This window comes from Prosopis cineraria, unplaced genomic scaffold (assembly GCF_029017545.1).
Source record: "Prosopis cineraria cultivar Desert tree isolate PC_DT_omini unplaced genomic scaffold, ASM2901754v1 PC11, whole genome shotgun sequence".
NCBI lineage: Eukaryota > Viridiplantae > Streptophyta > Magnoliopsida > Fabales > Fabaceae > Prosopis > Prosopis cineraria.
The window spans coordinates 10,990,801-11,015,961 of NW_026555342.1; the positions used below are offsets into that span (position 1 = coordinate 10,990,801).

Here is a 25,161-nt window from a genome sequence, read left to right on the forward strand (position 1 = left end):
CATTCTCTCCATTTCTCATACCTGTGATGTGTGTGAATGTGTGTGGCAGGAAAGTGACGAAGAGCATGCACCTCATAACACTTGCGTATGTATGAGTTCAACTGTTGATGTACTCGTGTACCATATCCTATACGGCATCAAATTGTGGAGTTTTCTTATCCATATGTGGTCCCTAAAAAGGGATGTGTGTGTGTGTGTGTGTGTTTATTGATTCATTACCTAATTTGTGTCTGGCCCTGTTTTTTTAAAGTATTCATTACTATGTTTTTTTAATACATTTATAAATGACCATTTGATTTTTTTTAAATATATGGATGTAAATGATTTTAATTAATTTGTTAAATGAATTTAAGTAAATTATTAAAAAACAATTTTTGTCACTCGAGGAATTTTTTGGCTAATTTAAGTCATACAAGGATAAGGAATAATTTTGTAATCAACAGTCTTCAGCATGAGCAGTAGCCAGTGAGTAAAAGAGTGAGTATTCCCCATAAAATTGCCACATGACAAAGAAATTATTTCCCATATATGAAGATATTGGCACACAACTTAAAGAAGGATATAAACCAAAACAAAAGTTTTAGGATACATATATGGTCAAGTTAATGGCAGGAAGCTATCTGTATAAATTTAAAAGTTTAAGGTGGATTTTTATCAAGTTTTAAAATTTTTTAAAAAAATCTTATTTTATAATTTATACATAAATCAAAGTTTAAGAAAATTTTGTATAATTTATTATTTTTTGTTGGATTTAACAATCATACTTAAGACTTAGGAGAGTGCTAACTGCTACCACAAGATCTTATCCCCTTTTCTATTATAATCTGTGAAATATATTTAAGGTGAAGCCCTTCTTAGACCTTTGGCCCTTTTAAATTGATTGGACCTGGCCCCATCAAATAAAACTAGAACAAAACCATGTTATCCCTAAGCTTTGGTGTGTACTGTGTAACTGAAAACATCTCAAGTCTTCTCCATCAAACAAATAAATAAAAGTCACCAAGTTTTCTTCTTACAACAAGATTCTGTATGACACCTTTGTATCAATAGCAATAAACTAATAATCGTATACTTATATTGCAATTTAGAATCCCCCTTCCTGCCCCTATTTTAATGTGTAGAAATAGATAAAGAGATATATTACATTTTTATAGGACTTGCATTATCAAAGAGTAAAACCTACTATTCCCTCTCCATTTAAATGCATTTAACCCATGTCATGAATCTTGTATGGGAGAGTCTTGCAAGATAAATGAGATTCATAAGTTTAAGAGGCTCATCCACTCAATAAGTTAGTTTTTTGCAATGAGCTCTTTCTTTAAAGTATATTTTAATAATTTGAATCCTTAATGTTAGTTGTTTAGTTTTGATGTTCAAGTTCTATAAGTATCAAATCAAATTCCCCATAAATACACGATTTTATGTTTTAAAGAGCAAAAGACTAGTTATTTATTTTTTTAGAAAAAATGACAGAGAGATTTCAAAATAATTAAATAATTTAAATTAGGTCTTAAATATCAAATTTTATGAATTTTCAACTCAAATTTTAAAACTTCATTGTAATAAATTTGTAATTTGTATTTTAAATTTTAGTAGAAAAAATAGTTTTTTTTATTCTTCAATCATATTAAAATTTAAAAAATAAGTTGCAAATTCCTTACAACGTAATTGTAAAATTTAGAGATGGGTTTGTAAATTTTTAAAATTTGACACTTGAGATCTAACTTGAATTAATTAATTGTTTTGGAACTTCTTTATCATTCTTCCATTTTTCTATGATGAAGAGCACTCATTAACAATTAGCAAATGTTAGGAAAGTAGGAAAGACATTAGCACAAAGGCCAACATGATGATCCAAGCATGCGTTCAAGAGAACCGTTAAACAGCTCTATTCAATGATTTTGATTCATCTTCAAATCTCACGTGTGCACCTCAGTATCTAAAAATATCCATTCTTCTACAGATATCTATCACATATTTCAGTGAGTTTAATCTCTCTTCCCAAATCCCTATTTTATAAGCTTGTTCTCTTTCACTCTCAAAATGTATAATTAGTTAGAAAATTTATTGAAATTTATGCTATTCATAAATAAAAAGGACTCTAAATTGGATCATTAGTTGACGTTAGCTTGCTGCACATTGCACATACCCAAGCATGCTTCAGACATTTTTCTTTGTTCCCAATAATAATTGCATGCCAAGGAGATAGCAATGAATTAAATGATAAAGGAGTCGGAATGTCCCCTTTTTCAATCTGTTCACAAATGATTCACTTTGCCCACTTTTGAAGTCTAATACCTCCATCACACCTCATAAGTACATGTTCTATTCTATTAACTATAATCCAGAGGAAAATAATATATATGTCCTAGAAAAGAGAAAATAAAACTTTATGCAATAATCAGTCATTTATATGAAACATGTTGGAGCCACTAATCAATTACGAGGTTGCTTTTTGTTTCCTCATTCAATCATAGTATCTGCTGTGCATCAATGTCTTTTCCCCACCACACCAACCCTTTTGCTTTAATCTCTTTCTTACGCTCTTCTGTTCATTCATAAGACGAACATGTTCAATTCACAGTCTCATCCTCAAAATCTCACACAACCTTTTCTCTTTCGTATCCTTCTAGCCCCTCTGATGGATGCTTCCAAACCAGAATCTGCAAAACAGCTAAAAGAATATCTTCAGCACCAACAAGAGCCATTTTCATTGCAAACTTGCCTCTCAGAAAAAAGTTATAGGTTCAAGAACTTCAGCTCTGGTACTACTAGGAATATGCATTGCCTTCATTCACGGAAGAATCTGAAGAGATCAGTCAAATGTGATTTGTACAATGTGAGAAGAAGGTTGTTACAAGCTAAAGGCATCCTAAGATCAATACTTTCCAAGTTCATTCTCTCAGGTGATTTCCATGAGTTCTCAAACTGGGATGGACAGCATAAGAGTGATCAATATGTGCATTGGAAAACCACAGGCACTCAGAAAAAGCCAAAATATGGGTTTTTCTCGAAGCAAAAATTAGCAGCATCTGAAAATTTCACTTACCATGATGTTGTAGACAACCTTTTGTCTTACGAGCATCGTGGTTCAACTTTTATGAGCATGTTTCAGACATTTACGCTTCCTGAAGTGAGAAGAGTAGAGGTAAGAGTTTATTTAATTTTCTGAAAAAAGTCATTGACAACTTTAAGAAATTTCATGTTAACATCCTAGGATTACATAACATTATGCGTTAATAAATTTCACATTCACATTTACTCTTTTCACAAGTGAGAAGTTTACATGCCCCATTAACTCTCTCCTATATCCAATTTAACCCAGGAATCTGTTGGAGATCCCATGCTTTCAACCTATTTAACGAAGCGATTTATGAACTTGGACATTGCCAAAATGGGACATGTAAGAAGTACCAAACTCCGTATGGTCAGGACAACTATTTGCCAAGGAAAGAAGATAATCCTGCAGACAAGGAAGCAGCTACTGTCAGGCCGTGTAGGAAAATCTGAAAATTTTCATGAAAATGAAGGTAAACAACTTCCAATCAGAGCCGCTTTAGAGATTGAAGACTTTGAAAATTTAATACATGAGCACTTTTGCTCAATGGAGAAACAGTGTGCAGAAGTGAAGACAGCCACCCACTTGTTGCTCACAGAATCCTTCTTCACATCTGAAGAGTGGAGGAATTCCAATACACAAAATTGGGAGATGCAAAGGGAGATAGGAGATGCTATCATGGATGACATTGTCAGAGAGACTATTGTTTCATTCTTGGGTTAAATATAAAACGTTTTTGGAATGAATATTTATCTTAATGCTTGGTTTTCACAACCTGACCAGTTAAAGCTCCACCATTGAATTGATGAACATCCATGCAATTGAACATATCAAAGATTCAGAATTACCAAGGAGGCATGCCACTAGCATTCTGACTGGTAGTGTCAGAGCAAACAACCCTCATTGCAATTTCTATTCACCAAAATATAAGAAAAGAATTAGTCTTTTTTTTTTTTTTAATCATCGCCGATTGTTCCAACACAGAAATCGAATGAATGTAAAGACAACTAGGATCAAGACTCAAACAATGCAGGAAGCAACTGATTATTGGCAGCCATACGTTTTTATGAATTATCAAGAATGCAAGGGAAAAACCCCCAAAAAAAAAAATGCATTTCTTACAGAAACAATCAATGAACAATTAACCATAGTACCCGAGTCCATCCCCACACAGGAAAGAATGATGAACATTTGCAAAACAGTCTAGGAGTAAATCAGTTTATTACAACCCTAACTACGTGCAAGAGATCTCTTAGCCCTCCCTTTATCTCTTTAATGAGAAAAATGGGCAGGACTTTGATGCTGGTTCCTTTTTTTTTTATTTTTTACCCACTATCGTATTCTTTTCACTGTCAAAGGCCTGCCAGAAGTCATCTACAATTCCAAAACTCGTGTCTCGCACAACTATAAGAATTTTATCGAGGGTCAAAAAAATTTCAAACTGGTTCATATTCCATATTTATTATATATTCTTGGTATTTCCTAATGACTTTTGCTCATATTCCATTGGATAAATGATGGATGAAACATGTTGCACCAGACATGCACTCTTTTTTCACACCTCAAATGACCACGTGCAAGAGTTCCAGAGAGAGCAGCGAATATATTAACCTCTACTAAAATATATTTATGAGACAAAATTGGCAATATAAAGAAAAATATTTTACATTCTAGAAGTGATTGGAAGGTGAAGTGAATTTTCTTTAAAAGAAAGATGTTAAATAGTGAGATCACAAGCTGGAGTAGCTCGGTTAGAGCGTGTGGACCTTTCCATTGCTTCTAATCGTTATCCACCCTAACACGATGTTTTTCCCCAAAAACAACAACAACAACAACGTGGAACTGCCAGGTGGAGGATGTTAAGATTCGTGCTCGGTTGTGTGGGACCATCACTCTTTTGTCACCCACCTTATCGCCCAAGTTCTCCATCCTTCTGGATTTTCCCTCTGTGCTCTCTTCTCTCTACTTTTTCTATGGAGTCGTCATCATTCGTTGCGGCCAATCGGGCTTCTCTCAATTCTCATCTTCTCCAATGGCAACTCTTTCTACAGTTTCCCACTCTTACTCATCTTCACTGACTCATAGAATTGGGAACAAAAGGAGGAAGAACAACCCATCGAACTACGTCATTTTTCGAGCGAACTCTTTGAACTCCGGAAAGAGTTCACTCACGCGTCTCAAAGCATCCCTCAAAGATGGACAGGATAGCAATTCCTCTCCTCCTCCTGCTTCTTCTACTACTACGGCTGCTGTGGTTCCTGGGAATGGAAGTCATGAACATGATTCAGGAGTTAGCGAGCAGTCGGCAAAAGAAGATGAAGTGGAAAACGAGCAGGTTTCTGCTGAGGAAAGGGAGAAGCAGCAAGAAATGGATTGGAAGACTGACGAGGAGTTCAAGAAGTTTATGGGCAATCTTTCTATTGAAGCGGCGATAAAGCTAGAGAAGAAGAGGGCTGATAGGAAGCTGAAGGAGCTTGACAGAGATAGCAATGGTAACCCTATTTTGGGTCTCTTTAATAGGTTGGTACGTGAGAGTGTGACAAGGGAAAGGGAGAGATTAGAAAAGGCAGAGGAAACTTTCAAGGCTCTTGATCTTAACAAGGTGATGATTATTTACTATATTCAATACTTTTTTTTTCCTATGAATCCTATCTGTGATTTTTCTTATCTATTGCGCGTTTACATGTCGTGTATTTACCGAATTTATCATCTCTGTCCAGGTAAATATTAAAAAAAAAAAATAGCCGAATACCCATTATTTAATTCTCTTGCATTGTAAGCATTTTTAATGTGATCTTTCTAATTAAGTCAATCTTGTCGTGTAATATTTTAAAGAATTCCATTAAGTATTTCATTTTTTGTGCTTTCATGACAAGAAGTCTTGATCTTATATTTAGCTGGCATGCATGGACATAGCTTGGCCACACGAGTTTGCTTGATGACAAGTGCACAAATTTAGAAGGTAAATGGATTGGAGATGGGAGATTTTACATAACTGAAGAGTCATTTCACTTGATTCCTTGTCATGTATTGTCATGACAATCTAATGGCTCAAGTTTAATATGCTTAACCAGATTATCTAGAACATTTTCTTTCATTGTTTCATGAAAAAAAATGAGCACCAAAAAACAAAAAAAAACACTGAAGTATTGTATTTAAATGTTGAACACACCATTCGTCCAAAAAAAAAATAATGTTGAACACAACATTGACTTGATTAAAATCGGGGGGACCATATTATATTTTCAAAATACTAAGGGACCAATCGTGTATTTATGTAAAAAAAACCTTAGAAGCTTTAAAATATTCTGAAACCGATAATCCATCTCTAATAGGGAAATATACTTTAATCTTTGGATTGTTATGTTGGCAACTTCAAGATTATCTATTTGTTGGCATCTATCTATATCTTTTGAACATTATAGCTAAGACCATATTTTCTCAAATTTAAGATCAAGCATGTTTGAGACGTGTCTCATTTGACATGACAGTTGAAGAGCTGCTTTGGTTTTGATACATTTTTTGCAACTGATGTTCGGAGGTTTGGAGATGGGGGCATATTTGTTGGGAATTTGAGGAGACCCATTGATGAGGTAATTCCCAAGTTGGAAGAAAAGCTATCTGAGGCGGCAGGTCGAGATGTGGTATTATGGTTCATTGAAGAGAAAGCAAATGACATTACAAAACAGGTACTCCACAATGAACTGAAAGCAAAATTTGCTGTCTACATTATATTGCACATCTTATCTAGCAATGGAATAATCTTTTGAGAACAAGACTGGGATCTGTTCGGTGGTCATTTTGCGGCACTCACTCCACTTTTTGTCTGCATGATGTCCTGACATTAAATGCTGACTTTATGTCATTTTTTAAAAAAAGATTAAATTTCTTCATCTTTTTTCCCAAATAGTTTCTTTTTTAAAGATTTTTTTTCTTTTGACTACCAATGCCACAACTAAAATTTCATTTGCATTCAGGCTTGCGTGGTCCAACCCAAATCAGAAATGGACCTTCAGTTTGAGACAACTAAGTTGAGCACTCCTTTTGGTTATCTTAGTGCAATAGCATTATGTGTTACCACCTTTGGAACAATTGCTCTCATGAGTGGCTTCTTCCTTAAACCTGATGCGACGATTGATGACTATTTAGCTGACGTTGTGCCTCTATTTGGTGGATTCATAACTATTCTGGGAGTATCCGAGGTAAGATATTTGTGATGTTTTGCATCAACCTTGATAGTTAGTCTCATACTGTGATCTGATTCTAACATGTTATACTCAATCCCAAGAAGTAAGCATCCAATAAGTAAATAACTCGTGTGTCTTGGAATCTGATTGATTGACAGTTTATCTCAAACTAGTAAACTCATTCTGACTTCTTGAAGCTTGGAGGATTTGATGCTCCATACTCTTTCTTTATTAGAGAATCCATATTTAAACTTCTCTTGCAGGAAATAAGGAAAGGTTCATAACAAATTATTTTATAAACTGATAGACAATGTCACCTTTGAAGGGACATCTAAAAGGGCAGTTCCTCAATCTCATATCGTTTAGTTTTTTTTTTTTTTAATTGGCTTATTAGACGATCTCCAAGATAAATTATTAAAAGTGGACATCACAAATGTTACAGAAGTATTGATAGCAAAGCTTTATCCTTATCTTTCTAGTCTAAATGAATACTTAAAAAGAGTTGGATAAACTGAATGGATTTTTTGTCCCATAATGAGTATAAAACTAAAGCAGTGAATATTTTGTATGTCTTTAATATTGTCTCGCAGAAGGAGACATCCGAGTTTAAGAAAGCATTTGTAAGTTCTTTTGGCTGTGTTACTTTTGTTGTAGATAGCTCGAACAATCACTAAGAGCCTAAAGCTATTTGATTTCTGTTCTGTATTTAATGGAATTGTGCATTCACATAAGGTTATTCAATCAAATCCTATTATGTAGATTTGTTTATTTTCTTTGGCATGCTATTTATACATTGGTTGTATTCTTCTCATCATGTAGATAGCCACCAGGGTAACAGCAGCTCGGTATGGTGTTAAACTCAGCCCTTCTTTCTTGGTGCCATCTAATTGGACAGGGTGCTTAGGAGTGATGAACAACTATGAGTCCCTCTTGCCAAACAAGAAGGCTCTTTTTGATATTCCGGTAGCCCGTACAGCTAGTGCATATCTGACTTCATTATTGCTGGCTGTTGCTGCTTTTGTTGCTGATGGAAGCTTCAATGGAGGGGATAATGCTATGTGAGTACTGTATGTAGTATTTTATCAAAAGCATTACTGTTTTGTGATACTTTTTCTTCATCCAAAAAGGGAAAAATGAAGCAGGCCTGTTTCTTGTCAGGATCAAGGATAATGTCTTTCAATTGATAATTACAATTTGTGCTGGAACCTCAACTTCTATGCTTTAACAAAGACTTGCGTGTTGATGAATTTGAATGATGAAAGATTACGTGTTCATGAAATATGATGAATCCAATCCAACAAGTCTAAACCAAGATTTGATGGTGTATAAGCACAGCAACGTCAAGACTTCTCTCGTCTTTGCAATATAAGTCAAGCATTACAACACTTGATCATAACTCTCTGCTTCTTACTCATGTACAGGTACATAAGGCCTCAATTTTTCTATAACAACCCTCTACTTTCTTTCATCCAATTTGTCATTGGACCTTACACGGATGATCTTGGAAATGTGCTCCCCTATGCTGTGGAAGGTGTTGGAGTTCCCGTTGATCCACTTGCTTTTGCTGGGCTTCTAGGTAAGCTTCTTTGGACTTGTTTATGTCTGACTTCCTCTTGTTGAAAGGAATGATCCAATATGCAATTCCTCACAGCTAAGGATCCGATCATGTTAGTCGTTAGACTTCCGTAGCCTATATATATATATATATATATGTGCCTACGTTCTGGACTTCCTAGACATCATCGAATGAGAGAGTCCAGATCTGGACACTTGTTCTTCTTCTTCTTCTTCTTACATTCTTTATGCTCGGTGAAGAAAATTAGTTAGTTGGACAATGCCCTCCTAGATGTAATAACTTAACATTTATAATTCCATGCATATCCAGGGATGGTGGTCACTTCTCTGAACTTACTGCCTTGTGGAAGACTGGAAGGAGGTCGAATAGCACAAGCCATGTTTGGCAGAAGCACTGCTGCGGTGCTATCCTTCGCCACTTCGGTATTGCTCGGTCTTGGTGGCCTGAGTGGCAGTGTCCTGTGTTTGGCATGGGGGTTATTTGCAACCTTCCTGAGGGGTGGAGAAGAAATACCTGCAAAAGATGAGATATCTCCTTTGGGGGAAAGCAGATTTGCTTGGGGTGTTGTCCTTGCTCTTATTTGTTTCCTCACGCTTTTCCCTAATGGTGGAGGCACTTTCTCCAGCTCATTCCTCAGTGGTCCCTTTTTCAGGGGCGATTTGTAAATGGTTCCTTTTTTTTTTTTTGGGGAATTAAAAGCGCGGATACTAATGGCATGTGATTACAAGGGAAATTGAACTAATGATCTTTCATTTATAAGAGAGCTTTCATGTTACTGGGCTTCAATGCCATTAGCATGTAAATGGCTCCCTGTAATTCTGTAATTGTATTTAGTTTCTCGGTAGATGTACGTAATTATTATGTATTTACATCATCCAGTGGAATGGTAGTCTTACTCTTTAGCTCTCACCTGTTTTCAACCGCAACCAACAATATATTACGAGAGGGTGGGCTTTCTTTAACCTTTTGATCATTAATATGATGCACCAATGCAATTATTATTGGGAAAATGTTAAATTTTTTTTTAAATTATATAAATAATAATTTGATCACTTAAAATATTATAATTTTAATAAAATTTTTAAAAATTTTTTTATTAATAATAATTTTTTTTAATAAAGAGACAATTTTATCTTTACTAAAATTAATATGTCCAAATCAGAAATTACAATTTTTATTATATAAATTATAAAAATTAAATAAAAAAATTATAACTTGTTAATTATAATTTTTATTGTTAAAAAATAAACTTCAACTATAATTTTTATTTAAAAAATAATGATTTTTGTTCTGTGAATTGTTCATAATTTTTTAAATGTAATTTTTATTATTAAAAATTAAGTTTTTAAAATAATAAGTTTTAATCACAACTTTTATTTAAAGAATCACAATTTTTCATCAAAGAATTACAAGAATTGAACAAAAAAATCACATATTATCAATAAAAATAAAATTATTTTTTTAATTTAAAATTTATTAATAAAAAGATCTCAAAAAATTTTATTAAAATTTTAACATTTTAAAGGATTAAATTCTCAATTATATTATTTGTGGAAAGGTTGAGCCTTTGCGTAAAATGTTGGAGAGGGAATATATTGTCATGCTGTTTAGAATATTGTAGATGAAAAATGCTCTCTGATTGTCTTACTATGAAATTGATAATTTGATATTCATATTGACGAATGACGATGATGAATGTTAGTGATGGATTAATATTAAAATTAATGATATTCATTTTTTCCAATTTCTTTTTTGTTTTAGGTATAATTTAGCGCAATTTATTAACTTCATTTGAGGTTTTGGTTATTGAAACTGAAGGTTATCCTATCGCTTGCGCACCGACTTGCAGCAGAGGCTATGGTGTGCTATAATAAAAGGACAAAATCGTTCAGTGTACTTTATAGATAAGTTCCTTTTCAATTCGATTGTAATCCTTTGGAATCTTAAACCATGAAGCTCAGAGACAGATCTCTCGAGTCCAAAGAAACCCTAAAAATCGAGGTTCCGGATTCATGTTCTTTGCAGCAACTCAAAGAAACTTTATCTCGAGCCATCTCATCCCCTTCCTCTTCTCTGCATCTCTCGCTAAATCGAAAGGACGAAATCACTGCTTCCACCGCAAACGAATCATTGCACTCCATTGGCATAGCCAGCGGTGACCTCGTTTTCTACTCTCTCAATCCCAATGCTTTCTCCCTTGAAACCGCCCTGGTGCACAAGCCTGGACCATCGGAGACCGAGCACACCGATCTTGTCACGCAAGAAACCCCGAATCAACATTCATCATCAGGACAGATGGAAGTTGGAGAGACTGATATGATGACCGATGATATTTCTGAGTTAGAAAAGCCCGTGATTTCGGAGGGCATGGAAGTCATTGATGGGTCTGTTGAGGTGATGGGGAAGAACGATTCTGAACCTTCTTTCGTGAAAAGGGTGCTCAGGGAAACGCTGAGTAATGATTTTAATGATGTAGAGCTCTTGGTCGTTGCTGTTCATGCCATTATTCTGGAATCTGGCTTTGTTCTGTTAGATAAGGTTTCAGGCGTGGCGGTTAGCTGCTCGAATATTCTGGATCAGTGGCCGTCGGCGACTTCGACGTTATCTGTAAGATATACTCTGCCTGACATCCTAACTAATGACTCCGATTCGACCAGAACTGTGGTATTGAAATTTCAGAGTTTGGGGCATTTTGTTAATGTTTATGGGTCCTTGTCGGTTGGGGGCTCTGGGCTGCATAGAGTAAGCTTTGATAAACGTAAATTTGCCCCCCCTGTAGAGTTGATGCTGGGAAAGTCTGGTTCGAACGATAACACAAATTCGGGGGTTTATAACCGCGAAAATGACGTTTTCCAGTTATGGAAGATGGTCAAAGATGGGCTTGCATTGCCGCTCTTAATTGATCTCTGTGAAGAGGCTGGATTGGGTTCTCCGCCTTGTTTTATGCGCCTCCCAACAGAGCTTAAACTCAAGGTTTTGGAGTATCTTCATGGTGTTGATATTGCCAAAGTAGCGTGCACGTGTTCAGAAATGAGATATTTGTCCTCAAATAATGACTTGTGGAAGCAGAAGTTCGAGGAGTTGGTTGGACGAAGGAAACTAGAACAAGGAACTAATTCATATAAGTGTTCGTTTGCTAATGAGTGGGTAGCAATGCAGCGTTCAAAGCGTCATCTTGATAGAGCAATCATTGTTCGAAATGATAATCCAACATACTATCGAATCCGACGAGACCCAAATCCATTTGGTATACCTTCAGTTGTGGGTGGAGACTATGATCGGATTCCAGGATTTGGCGTACGTTCTCCTTTTGGACAGCCTGGTTTACCATTCCATACATTTCAACCACGCCGGAGATTCCATCCAATGTGTGATCTTCATGAATGACTAGTCTGCTGACTTAAAAAGTGTCTTTTCATCATGGATCACTAGTGTGGGGACCAGGTCCTTAGTAATGGCTGAGACAATTACTACAATCTTTATGTTAAAAAGACCTTGCTGGAATGGGCATGACATAAATTTCTGGTTGCAAGTGTAGATTTAAGACTTAAGTAGACTTTTCTGCTTGGCAATACTATTTTGTATATTTTGTAGTATGGGAATAAACATTCTTGAACAACTATCATGTGGTTATATCTCTTGACATGGCTGACATGTGTAACTAGTATTATTGCAAAGTGATTCGAACTCAAAGCCTTGCTTTCCCCCACTGAGTTTGGAGGAGACTGTTGTAGATTATAGCAGATCGTGGTACAATGAAATTCTTTCCTTTTTTCACTGTTGTTCCTTGGTAGTTTCATACTTTCGTTGTAATTCGGCTGCATGCTAGGCCTCTGTGACAGTTTGGTTGATGTACAACTTTGCTAGGCACGCACTTTACTAATTTCTGGTACGGGCTTCCTGTAAGTTGTAGTAGGCATTTTGGATGTCATGTATATATCATAGTATTCAAAGAACATAAAATTTGATAAATTTATCTTGCAAAGACGAGAATTTACTTAATTCATAACTTCAGATGGTATATGTTTTATTAACTCGGTTCATTGGTATCATCTTCGATACCTTTGAAGCATCCAACTCTACCCCAAAAGTTATCTATTTAATTAAGTGGGATGAGAACCCTTTCCTTCTCAAAAGTTGTCTAAGGACTAGGGCACTTCATTATCATTTTCTTAATTGTTGTCCTTGACTGTCATCAATTACTTTCCTTAGTCCTTCAACTCCATTCTCCCTTTCATATTTGGTACGACTGAAAACATAATATGTCATGTTTGGTGAAGAGGATAGAATTGGGATGATGGAAAGAAAATCAGAATAACGGTATCATCTCTACAATATTTTGTGTTGTTTTATGCGTTTATTCTCATCCCCTTGCATTTGTGAGAATAGAGACGACTTCTTTATGCATTTATTCTTATCCCCATTTCTTGGCCTTTGAGGTGAATATTCAATAGCTTGTGTGTGTGTGTGTTAAACAAAGGCCATGGAAGGGGAGGAAACATGAATACTTGAGAGTAATTGAGATGATGGTGGTGGTCGCTAGTATATTTTGTAAAACTTGATGAACTTAGATGTGAAAGACAGAAAAACAAACAAGGAAAGACCTGTAAACTTGTTTTTTTTTTTTTTTCCCCGGCATCACCAAAATTCATTTTCTACGTTCGCTCAGAAGGCAAATTAGTTTTGGACCGGAAAAAGAAAGAAAGAAAGAAGGCAAAGTCAGTTGTTTGTAATACTCGGAGCATGATCCCCGAAAGCACGTGTATTATTCTTCACTGTTGATGACCCAAGAAGAATAAATTAGACATGAAACCGAACACTAATGATCCATCATTAATTGAAATTTCAAATGTTCTTTAAAGATAGGCAATGACGTTCGAGCAAGTCATTTACTTTAAAGCTTGGACATAAATTATGAACATTTTTGTTGTCAAAAAATAAAATCATGAACATTTCTAGCACAGAAAATGGTAAGGAATATAACGAAGCAGCTATAATCCTGAATTCAAATTTAGACAAAACGGATAAATGATCAGTGTTCTAGAACCTGGACATCAACGTTAATAAAATTATGATTTTCATTATAATAATTCACAAATTTAACAAATTACGATAAATGATAGTGTTCTAGAACCTGTGTTACATCAACAGCCAATTAAAAATTTTTGAATTATGAAATTATAATTCTTGCAATAATGTAACCTAATGGGATAAATTTTTTCAACACTTTCATATAACGCATAGAAAAGAATCAACTAGATATAATTTTGTTAGTGAAACCTCGTAGGAAAATGAGTAATATTTATGTCTTCAATATTTCAAATCAACTATGTTAATATTTCAAAATGAACATATAAAATTTAAATTATATTCATTCTCAACAATACTAATCACACTGATTTCCTTGCGAGAATCTCAAGCTAAAACCTCGTGCATCTCACAGGTCTAGAATTACACATATTTACAAAAAGACCTACTGGAAAATAAGATCTCACCCACAGGACGAAGCAGCTTGAGGTGAAACAGGAAGTGCAGGGGGAGGGGTACGAGAGAGAGGAGGGTAAAGCTTGAAGGGGACACTCAATATTCTTATTCACATAATCCTAATAAAATATTTCTAAATAACTAAATTAATATTAATTATATCCTATCCCATGTTCAAACAGTTGCTCAAATCCTACTCCCATTCTTTTGCGCCGACAGAAGACAGATGACTGTACAAGGTAGGTAACGTCATCATATGCTGCACAAAATTATACATTCGGAGAGGCAGACAGATAGTTGCGTCGATTGGCTGATTCACCAGGCCTCAACTAATAATATAAAAGTTCAACTTTTTGATACCCCGCCGATTGGTTGTAGCAACTTCTTCCATGCTGACATGACCTAAACTCTCTTTTTTGCACGGGTTGTACCGTGGCCTTGTATTCAAAAAAGAAAAAAAGAAAACCAAAGAATTTCACTATGTACAACATGTACAATATATACTCTTTCTCTGGCTCACCAGAAAGGGCACCACCTGTCACATTTGAATCGGTTAGTATCAATATAAATTTGTGCCAAGCAAGAAATCTGAAGATTTAAGGAAAAAAGGAGACAGCAACTGGTTTAAAGCTTGTAGACTAGTCACTCCAAAATGCATGATCATGTTTATTAGAGGACAAATGTTAACAAAACAAGAACCTGATGAGTTTGAGATCAATACCCGACATAATTTTGGCACAAGTTTTCATGTGAGGTTGCTTGGTTAATTAACTTTTGGACTTGCAATTTCACTGACAAGCCATGATCAACTTCGCGAGTGTCTCCGGAGATTAAGCCACTATGATCTACTGCATGTTGAATAGAGCTGGATGATCCCGAAGAACAAGTTGAAAAATCCCGCCCTGTAAGCTTATGACTCATGCGAGCCATAACAACTACTGCTCGCTCATTCAGGACCTCATTAGCATCACCAAGCTGGTTAACAGCCTATATGTACAAGTAAAAACAATTAGCACCATGATAAACATAGAAAAGAAACCAACAAAAAAAGATCAGCTAAAAATACCTGAAGAAGTTCCCTCTCGCGGGCACCACGCTGAGGATGAGGAAGCTCTCTATTTGTGGCAGGTTCTTCAGTGTTCACAACAGGAGGTACATGATTGCTAGTAAGCATCGACATTTGTGGAACTTCATTGAAGTTGAAAAGACGCCAATTGATGAGAGGATCATGTACAAATGCCTGAGTGCAGGAAGAAAAATTAATCAAACTATTCATCCAATTAATGATTTAAGACCGTACGACTAGAGATGATTTTATATGATGAATAAATTACCCAGGTGTACTGAATAATGAATAAAAGTTTTTGGCTGGAAAAGTCGAATAAAGAAATAGCAACAAATTAAAGTATGTCAGCAACAAATTAAAGTATGTCTTCTTTCACCCTTTGTAATACAGTATGCATTTTCATGCTTAGCACATGCATATCTTGGCCCCATTCCATTATAAAGAACCCCGACAACTAGACATGATGTTAAACAGTGGCTAAGCTACCATTCAAATTCTTCATGGATGGACAATCAAGAAGTTAGCATAGAGCTCTTTAGCATAGAGCTCTTATAATTTCTTATGAATTGGGTGTTAATCTTTGAATCTATTCCCTTTCTAGGCTTTTTCTTCCTCGTCTTTGAGCAGGTTGCAGAGTAGAGAGAGGAGAATGAAACAAGATTTGGTACCTCCATCATAGCCATAACACTATCTTTATTAGATCGCAGAACTTGCATTACATTTTCACAAGTTGAGCGGAAGTTTCCCTCAATACCGCTAACTTCCATAGCTTTCACAAGCATCCTAGTCAAGCGAAAAGGAACCTGATCCAGAAATTGTAAGATGAGAAACAATAACAAACCAAGAATTTGAATAATCCCATAAAATAAGGAATTAACAGATTCTTGAGCACCTTCTCAGGGAACTTCTCACGGTTCATTGATGCTTCAAAGCAGTCTCCAAAATCTATGTGTAAAATTTTCCCACTGCAGAACATAAGAAAAATTAGATACTCCAAAATTTTAAATTAACTAATTCCGTCAATTTAGCCAACAGTATCTTTCAGTTTTTGTCTGTTACCTAAACCGGTGTAACATGAGGTTGCTTGGATGACGATCACCTAAGCCAAGGAGGTAACCAACCTGGAAAACCCAACTATTAGCGTACATCATGAATATAAATCTTCACTGCTCTAGGAGGGATACGGTTTCTTAAAGTTATTAACCTTAATAATAGGAAACCCATACATATACAATGAGATCTTTTTAAAGTTCAAAGAAATCAGAGTATGATATTCTCTGATTAATGCATTCAAAATGGAAGAAGTGCAAATGCATTCATACATACAAGGGACAGAAGGCAACAAACCTGCCAATTAGATCCCACATAAAGCGCTAACAATAAAATTGAAATAAGTATTCTATCCTAAGCAACTACATAGAAGGTCATTTGGCAGAAGAGATAAATGAGGACCATAATGGCTGAGGTACAGCATATGAAAGATCGAAAGTGAGCCATTTTGATGCTACTAAAAGGAAACAAGTTCAGTCCCAACCCCCACACCCCCCAAAAAAAAAAAAAAAAACAAAGGCCAGGGTCATGGAGGGTTTAGGTCCTGTAGCATGCAAACCAAATGTTCACCTCTTCAGACCACATTATGAAGGTTCATTCAAACCCCAATGTAGGATTTCATAAATTCTTTTAAAGCAATAAATTAAAGCTTGATGGAGACTAAACATGGTAATTATATAATGTGGCAATAAATATTGAGTTACAATTTCAACTTATTGTATAGAATATGATTAAGCACGCACCATACTCATGACAGCCAAGCTCCTGGTGTAATTTGTCCTTCTCTCAAGCCATACCTCAGATGTTCGACTTTTCAACCAAAGTACCTACAAAATGGAACATTGTGACCCTTGAAATAAGTGCATGCAGTAGAAGACCATATACCAGGTAGTATTTGAAAATTTTACATACCCTTGCTAAGTCATTTCCTTCAGTATTTTGCAAAGCATACTCAAACACCTCAACTTTAGCTACAAGAGGCAAATGATCATAATCGGGTGCAAAACTGAGCATATATTTGTGTTCCTGATTCAAGGTTATCTGTACGGCAGGGGAAAAAAGCTGGCGTGATTTGAACCATGGAACACCATCATATATATAAAGATATGACAATCTCACCACAATCAAACCGAAATGGCCAGATCACACAAAAGCAGAAGAGAAATAACAGAAAGCAAGAGATTACAAGGAATAATTGACAGACAAGAAAAGCTATTATCTAACCTTCCTAGCATCCCTGTACTCCCGAATTAGATGATGCAAGGTGTCACAATTAGGGACCCATTCAATCAACCCACTGTTTGGAGATAAAGGAATTACAGAATATCGTTGAATGGTCAAATCTTTCTCAGATGTCTTCCTAGAATTCTCGAGCAGAGTGTTCACCAGACCAAAAAGCTAGCAAAAAATAACGAAGTTTTTATTACCAACTTGTCAAGATGAATGACCCCAAAGAAAAACTTTCCAGATGCCAAATTACACAAGAAGCATGCAGGAAAACAATCATGAGGGTACCTGCATGACACGTTCATCCTGCCGTAAATCTTCATGTCCCTTCAATAAGAAAGCATGGTCTTCACCATCACTCCCGTGAATAGTCAATTTCCTGGGTCGTTGCTTGGATGTTATAACCACAAGTTGACGTGCAAATGAGGCAATTGTTACCACTGGTGCATCTGAAATATGGTTCTGGATGACTTAGTAGACTAAATCCACTTTGCTGCAAGATATTTTTGGGAAACCATAAAGCATATTTTACCAGCTACATATGTCCCCGGAACAGCGAGCTCCAAATTGCGGCATTCTAGCAATTCTGGAGAGACAGACTATGGATAGGCACAAAGTATTAGCCCCATGACAATGACAAAGTAAATAAGTGTATAAATATGAATAAAAAATAAATATATAAGTAACCATCACTTTTACCTCCAAGTCCAAGGTTGTAAGACTTTGCAGCTGTTTATCTATCTTTCTAAACACATGATAATAGATATCCCATGCCTGATCAAGATATTATTTAAAAAATTAATCCAAACCAGGAAAATAATAGAAACAAGCTCTAAAATTTCTTTCACAGATAAAAATCTGCATGCAAAAAAGTAAGCTCGTTCATTATTTCAAGTAACATTTCTTTCCTTCATTCAATCCATAACAAATACGCCTACTTCCTTGTCATCCAGTTTGAAAAAGGTCTAGAATCTCATTCTTATTCAGAAGTGAATTGTTTTGATTCACACCAAGAACCAATTCATCCTAAAAGCTTAAACTATCTAAACAAGGCTAGAGAGGTTGATACATACCATCTATCACGTATAACATATATTGAAGGGTCCAAACGAGGACCTTCTTCATAATAAGTAACTAGATAAAAATCTACACATGCAAATTTCAGACCTGGGTTAGCTCAGCATCTTTCCCAGTTTTCTTATATTTCATACAGCAATCGTAAGCCTCTAACAGCTCCTGTCGATAGGCCTGAAATAACAAGAAAATATTGACCAAGTCACATTCAGTAATTAAATTTGAAGTGATTGTACTTCAACTTTGAGCACATTCAAAGTTGAAAAGCTTTCATATATGAAAACGACTACACAACCAGGAAATACAAAAAACACTTGCGCACACAGATGTATACAATAATTACAGCTAATATTTCCAAGACAGAAATCTAGATGTGACAACCATCTTAATCCTGGTCTACCAAACAAGTGAAGATTCCCGCATAACCTCAATAAATATTCTCTCTTTTATTGTGACATTGCTCCTCTTAGCTCCATCTTCAAGAATTTCATGCAATGGCTCCAACACCTTGAGCATCCCTTCAATGTTATGTTCCCCAAAATATAAACGACTAGCTTCTTCCAGTGCTTCATGCCACATTTCATGCCAAAGTATTGCAACCCTGATTAGTTCTTTTGAAACAAGTTGAGCCTGAAGAAAAAAAAAATACAGCTTCTAAATAAATAATAGAATAACTATGACACTGACAAAAATGTAGATGAAGCATTATCACACCTGATCCACAAGAACACCACTACGCTGTCGAACTTTGTCAACAACTTCCTGAGCTGCAGTTCTGCGTAAGTGGCTTATTGATTTACACGCTACAAGGAGTGGATACATGAGAGCCTACAGATAAAAAATGAACGACAATATTGCAAAAGCTATAACAAAAATATAATCAAAGTTAACATTAGAAACACTAAAATAGTCATTCAAATGCTACTACCTGTGACAAAAAATAACCATTATATCAAGAAAAGAAAGATGACACTACAGAAAACTGACACAATTGGAGTCACATCTTTCAAATTCAAATTCAAAAGGCTTTTCAACTTACTGCTTTTTTCCTTTATTTTGAATCACTAATCATTGTTTACAGAGTACAACTGACTCCACTAAAACTTCACAGAAAATTCCATCATTTAGAAGTAGTTTGCAAGTCTGTGCGGGATAAAATCTTCTTGGCAGAAGGCACAAGGCTAAGGAAATCAAGAGTTTATAAGAACATCAAGAGTTTAGCATTTCATACAGCAGCGTAACTTGAATCAGCATAATGAGCTGGCCTATCAAAGAATTAGGCAACTTCCCAGTTGCTCCAAAAGCAGGATCGTGACAGTCAGTGTCTTGCCACATTTAAAATAAAGAAACATAATAGGGAAATTAAAATTCATCTCGATATCTTATTTCACACAAGTTTAAAATTTCAGCAGAGTGCTACTTCCAAATGGACATTGACAAACAGTAACAAGTCCAAATTCAGCAACATCAATCCCAAACCTGTGGATGACTCTGCCCAATTCGCACCAGAAGTGACTGTATCAATTCTCTAACAGCATGGTTATTAGAGTGTATCCTGGCAATTATCTGAGGAAGAACTACTAGCCACGTGTTGATGTTAACGAGGGAGAATCCTTTCTTCAGGGCCATTTGAACTTCTATTGTAGCACCATGGTTGAACCATAATGTCAGAAGCCGCAGAATATCCTGAATCCAATGCCAAAAAACACAAGCAAACCTATAGCATTACTCACAGCAATAATCAGATGTAAAAATGTAGATAATGTAAGATAGGTTAATGGCACATTCAAATGAGTCCAATATTGACGTCCACCTAGTCTTATTAATCTTTCCCCAATGCTCAACAATGGGACAAGCAGAGTTCTTCTGCTTGATTGGAAGATAGTTGTTATAAAATGGAAGAATTCCAAATTTAAAATAGGAAAATTACAACAACAAAAAAAGGAAACCAAAACAACAACCAAAAGCAAAATTATCAATACAAACAATTCCATGAATCTCCCATCATATCAGCAAGGCTTCATGTTACAACAGATAATGTGGCATACCTGTAAACTATCATCAACACCTTTAGCATTTGCCCCACATGCTATTGAATGAAAATATCCAGTGACAGCTGCTACAACAAATTGCGCTGCCACATCAGGAAAACCTCTTACAGTGTAATGAGACATCACCGCTGTATTGAAAAGTGCCCATTTATGCCAAGCTTTAGCCCATTTATTTGCATACTGAGTAGCCTTTCTGAATGCAACAAGTATATCTACAGATATGAAAACATAATGAGAAAAGAAATGATATCCCTTTCATCAAAGTTGAAATTAAAACATCCAAGAACCTTGTATGGACTCATCATCCAACCCAGGCGAGAGCGACCACTGCCAAGATCCAAGTATCAGATACACACGAGCAAGGAGAGGAACACTTGGATTGGCAGCATTCGCAAAGCCTGATGGTGTAACTGGTTGAATGCTGGATGAACTGGAAAGCTCCATGGCTAAATTCTGTGCCAAACAATTTGGACGCAAGCCAAGCAGGTAAGAGATTGGTAGTAAAAACTAAAATACAAGTAATTATTATACAGAGGGAGTTATATTATACCTGCAGCCTGACAAAAGCCTCCCTACGCTTTAGGTCCTCTCCAAGTGAATATTGGTATTTTAAGTACGCTAGCATTACTTGAGGAGGGCCATGGTATCGTACATTTTCAGGAGAAGTTTCAGGATCATACTAATAAAATGAGGGGGGAAAAGGAATAAAAAAGTGTGAAGTGAAGATGAATGATAATTAACACAAGACACCCACCTTAGAGAAATACCACAAACCTGTAGAAGTTTAACTAAAGTAGATCTAGCCTGGCTAATGCGCCCATTTTTTCTGCAAAGTGAAGCAAACTTGAGCCAAGTTTCAATATCTTCTGAAGGAGGCAGCACAAGCGCTCTAACAACCAGAAGTGCCTGCCAAACCTATACATTCAAGAATGAAAGGAAATAATTAGGCAATTGACGGTAATTTCTGGTACTTTCTCTTACAGGGAATATAAAGAGAATCTAAAACAAACCAGAAACGTGTAACCACTTTCACATCATACTAAGAGTAGCACAGCCACAATCACTACAAAGAGCACACAACATGATCCAAGAAGATGACAAAGAAAAAGGGCTAAGTAATAGCTTTTTGAGATGCTATCTCCCTCTGTATTATTTTCAAAATGTTCCACTCCCCACAACCACGGCAGGTTCCCATCGGAAATAATCTTCCAATCACGTATTCAGTAATTCAGCAAGATATTCCCCTACTCGATATAGGAGAATGTAATCTTTTAAAATAATATTTATTTCAAACACAATGGTAGCAATTTATAAGAGATATAGCAATCACCCTCAATAGGAGATAAACATGAACATAATTGAAAAAAGAGACTCGTAAAGTTTAACGATAAAAAATCATTTGACTTCAGCCTATTAACCGTCAACAGACCCATGTGACTCATGAAGAATCTGCCACTAAACACACCAGAATCATTGCTCATTAACCAACATGAGCAAGCAAATAAAGGGATTAAAGTCTCAAAATAATGATACAAATAAAGAAATTAAGCCTCAGAATAATCACATGTTAGATGTGATTTCCAAAATCAAGCAATAATAAATTAGGAGATAGAGTTTCCATATTGTGTGCGCTCAAGCATTCCCAATGATAATGAGCAAGAGTAATCACACTATCTATTCTCACAAAATATGAGCATATTAAAAGCAACAAAATGGTTAGCAAAACATGTTTACCACTTCTATGGTCACTTTAGCCACAAGTGAAACAAAACATTAGTGTCCATTACGTTGTTACAAATTAGCTAAATCTCAATCCACAAAATTTTCAAAGAAACACAATTTTATGCATCTAGTCAAAACTCAGTAGTCTGAGAAGATTGTGGTCACAATCATATGCAGCAGTTATATGCATGCTTTCAACTGAAAGTGTGCGCAAAATAGTTCCATGGTTATTTACATGTACATGCACTTTTCATAGGGAAAACCTGTGTACCTCAACATTGCGTTTTGCTCCTTGTATACGCTGAGTCCACATATTACGAATAAGAGCTCGTCGCCCTTCAGCAACAGGATCTCCAATTGGAAGGGTACAGTAATCAATTACCTGGAAAGAGCATATATTTTTTCATATTAGATTTCACAACTTTAGAATACAGCAAAGCACCCAAAGTTAAATTTCTGAATATAAAAGAGCAAACCTCTTCTAGCTCTGACAGCTGCTGGACACGAACCATATTGCTGTAAGCACGTTCATAGCTTTCCAAGACCTTAAAATGAATAGAAGATGAGAATATACAGCATTCTATGCATTAAAAAGTAAATCATAAAAATTAACCTCTACAAGTAATACAAGAAGAAAATCACACTGGCTAGGCATAAGCAAGCATTGTCAGCCAGCGATGCATCAAACGATGTTTCATCAGAATTAGGCAATTAGCACAGTTTGCAAGTATACAAGGAAATATTATCCAAGTAATAATTCTAAACAGTTTACAATGCGATGACAGAAGACAAATTATAAATTGATTTAAATAAGAAAAGGAGACAAATCACAGAAGAGCTGACGTCCCATTGTCTTTGCCTATCAAATGCATTAATTATCATGAAGAAATTACAGCAATGAAGAGGACATACATGAAATACAAATATTTGCGGCATAGGGATAACTCCAGAATAAGTAAGATTGAGTAAATCAACATTTGTAAAGAACCCAATCATTTTGCCTTTTTCCACTTTAAAATCTAGCACCACTTATCAGATAAATCTGTGCATAACAATACAGGTGAAGTGAACATACAACAGTTGGAGTATTTCAGAGAATATTGACATAGAGACTTCGATTTATTTCTAAAAGGTAGCAGCAAGATGTAAAGGAAGTTAGCCACAGAAAACCAATCAACATCAGCAGAGAAGAAACAACAGCCACATAAACGAAAACTAAAGCCTCAACAAAAAAGGAATTAAATAAGGACATGAAAGCATTTGGCTTCAACACATTAACCTACAGCATACTACCATGACTTTGCCCATCCTACTAACAGCAAATATCCCATACAATTTTTCCGAAGAATCATGAGATTCCAAGAACAATAGCAAAGCTTCCCACCCCCTTTTAAAACTTCTGTTGTCCACATAGTCTCAGAAATTCGAGTACATAATCCTGGGAATAAAACCAGAAAGGAAGGTTTATGAATCACACTCACCAAAGCAGCAAGCTCTGTTGCCAAACATTTTCTAGCTCTTTCAACATATTCACGTGCTTCATCATACTGCCAATATATTGAGATCAACAAGAGTAAAATTTCAGCTAAGGAAAATCAAGAGTAGTAGATGTCTCTAGCAAGTACCTTTCCTCTACGAACTAAGAGAACAGCTCTAAAGAAAGTACCGCTACTGCTTCCATCACCACTGGAAGTAGTATTCCCTAACCCTCTAAGTTTTGTTTCATCACCATCATCTAATCGAGACACATATTCAGCCATTTGGTCCCATTCTCCCATGTTCCAAGCAGCACTTGCAGCCTAACACAAACCATGCAAGAAACATATGCACATGTTGAAAAATTAGAAAATCATATGGTTTATATGAAACAAACCATTGGCGCCATTTCAAGACGAGCAGCTGGCTCAGCTGGGGTCCAGTATTCTTTACATAGGTTATTCAGCTCCTCCCAGCGAGCCAATGCAGCAAGACATCTCATTCGGCCTGCAAAGGAAGCTCATAGATCATCAAAATAATTATGTCAGGGCAAACTAACAAGGCAAAAGGCAGCCCCTTTACTTAAACACTCAAATAAATTTGAACATAGTGTGGTTTCTATGCTTAAAAAAGTGGCAGTATAATAGAAAAAGGGAAGGAACATTCTACTAACAAATAAACATAAGGTCAACTTCATCCACTTCTTACATAAGACACAATTGTCCACTTCACCTTCTATTAGGTTCTCTTGTGTATTTTTCATAGTGGTGGAAATTGATTACTACTACTAGAATTATCAGCAATGTTGATTGTTAATATTATCATGCATACATAACCACACATATGAAGGAGATCTTTATAGTTTTAGTTTGAATTCGTCAATTGTTTCACCCAATTATGATAACTTATCCTCGGTCATGCAACTCATTTACTTTATCCCAAAGATGCTTTTTTTTCTTCAGCAATGGAAAAAAGGAAAACATTGTATACCATTCATAAGAAACAATTTCCTTCTAATGGTGTATTTGTATTAAAAGATACATGCACACATGCTCAGAAGCTACAGAATCCTCGCTAAGGATCCAGAAACCTTCCTCTAACTTCATCTTCACATCCCAACCAGGTGCTGACCATATTAAGAATTTAATTACAATATTCTCAAAATTCTTTACTTCAAATTTTTAATCCCA

At 35.8% G+C, this 25,161-nt stretch overlaps 4 protein-coding genes across 6 annotated transcripts in view; 3 read left to right on the forward strand and 1 right to left on the reverse strand.

Annotated features, from left to right (window-relative positions):
* Nucleotides 1-2,333: 2,333 nt before the first annotated feature.
* On the forward strand, nt 2,334-3,781 carry LOC129286083 (uncharacterized). The gene is made up of 2 exons (XM_054922113.1): nt 2,334-3,148; nt 3,326-3,781. The coding sequence occupies exons 1-2, from the start codon at nt 2,570-2,572 to the stop codon at nt 3,779-3,781; spliced, it is 1,035 nt and encodes a 344-aa protein (XP_054778088.1). The 5' UTR covers nt 2,334-2,569.
* Nucleotides 3,782-4,841: 1,060 nt separating this feature from the next.
* On the forward strand, nt 4,842-9,723 carry LOC129285743 (probable zinc metallopeptidase EGY3, chloroplastic). The gene is made up of 6 exons (XM_054921608.1): nt 4,842-5,660; nt 6,550-6,747; nt 7,036-7,260; nt 8,065-8,303; nt 8,667-8,821; nt 9,131-9,723. Exons 1-6 carry the CDS (start codon nt 5,091-5,093, stop codon nt 9,484-9,486), a joined length of 1,743 nt encoding a protein of 580 aa, XP_054777583.1. The 5' UTR covers nt 4,842-5,090; the 3' UTR covers nt 9,487-9,723.
* Nucleotides 9,724-10,645: 922 nt separating this feature from the next.
* Nucleotides 10,646-12,598, forward strand: LOC129285742 (F-box protein SKIP22-like). The gene has a single exon (XM_054921606.1). It carries the CDS (start codon nt 10,772-10,774, stop codon nt 12,206-12,208), a length of 1,437 nt encoding a protein of 478 aa, XP_054777581.1. The 5' UTR covers nt 10,646-10,771; the 3' UTR covers nt 12,209-12,598.
* A 1,575-nt stretch (nt 12,599-14,173) lies between these two features.
* The window catches only part of LOC129285846 (serine/threonine-protein kinase TOR), a 29,516-nt gene continuing 18,528 nt past the window's right edge, over nt 14,174-25,161 (reverse strand). For all 3 annotated transcript variants that reach the window (XM_054921782.1, XM_054921781.1, XM_054921784.1), the window contains 25 exons: nt 24,369-24,478; nt 24,121-24,294; nt 23,977-24,042; nt 22,972-23,040; nt 22,767-22,877; nt 21,548-21,688; nt 21,324-21,452; nt 21,061-21,226; nt 20,771-20,985; nt 20,202-20,408; nt 19,437-19,550; nt 19,149-19,352; nt 18,816-18,896; nt 18,348-18,422; nt 18,181-18,247; nt 17,937-18,097; nt 17,646-17,819; nt 17,334-17,462; nt 17,165-17,248; nt 16,431-16,492; nt 16,264-16,336; nt 16,040-16,174; nt 15,372-15,545; nt 15,027-15,292; nt 14,174-14,840 (listed from right to left, as the gene is read on the reverse strand). In XM_054921782.1, the coding sequence (XP_054777757.1) occupies nt 14,822-14,840; nt 15,027-15,292; nt 15,372-15,545; nt 16,040-16,174; nt 16,264-16,336; nt 16,431-16,492; nt 17,165-17,248; nt 17,334-17,462; nt 17,646-17,819; nt 17,937-18,097; nt 18,181-18,247; nt 18,348-18,422; nt 18,816-18,896; nt 19,149-19,352; nt 19,437-19,550; nt 20,202-20,408; nt 20,771-20,985; nt 21,061-21,226; nt 21,324-21,452; nt 21,548-21,688; nt 22,767-22,877; nt 22,972-23,040; nt 23,977-24,042; nt 24,121-24,294; nt 24,369-24,478 (3,206 nt within the window). In that variant the 3' untranslated portion in view covers nt 14,174-14,821. The remainder of the gene's footprint in view (nt 14,841-15,026; nt 15,293-15,371; nt 15,546-16,039; nt 16,175-16,263; nt 16,337-16,430; nt 16,493-17,164; nt 17,249-17,333; nt 17,463-17,645; nt 17,820-17,936; nt 18,098-18,180; nt 18,248-18,347; nt 18,423-18,815; nt 18,897-19,148; nt 19,353-19,436; nt 19,551-20,201; nt 20,409-20,770; nt 20,986-21,060; nt 21,227-21,323; nt 21,453-21,547; nt 21,689-22,766; nt 22,878-22,971; nt 23,041-23,976; nt 24,043-24,120; nt 24,295-24,368; nt 24,479-25,161) is intronic.

Excerpts from the sequence above, each read along its gene's own strand:
- LOC129286083 (XM_054922113.1), top strand. The coding sequence starts at position 2,570 with ATGTTCAATTCACAGTCTCATCCTCAAAATCTCACACAACCTTTTCTC. Across the intron at positions 3,149-3,325 it reads CTGAAGTGAGAAGAGTAGAG|GAATCTGTTGGAGATCCCAT; the intron begins GTAAGAGTTTAT and ends AATTTAACCCAG.
- LOC129285743 (XM_054921608.1), top strand. The coding sequence starts at position 5,091 with ATGGCAACTCTTTCTACAGTTTCCCACTCTTACTCATCTTCACTGACT. Across the intron at positions 5,661-6,549 it reads AGGCTCTTGATCTTAACAAG|TTGAAGAGCTGCTTTGGTTT; the intron begins GTGATGATTATT and ends TTGACATGACAG. Across the intron at positions 8,822-9,130 it reads TGCTTTTGCTGGGCTTCTAG|GGATGGTGGTCACTTCTCTG; the intron begins GTAAGCTTCTTT and ends ATGCATATCCAG.
- LOC129285742 (XM_054921606.1), top strand. The coding sequence starts at position 10,772 with ATGAAGCTCAGAGACAGATCTCTCGAGTCCAAAGAAACCCTAAAAATC.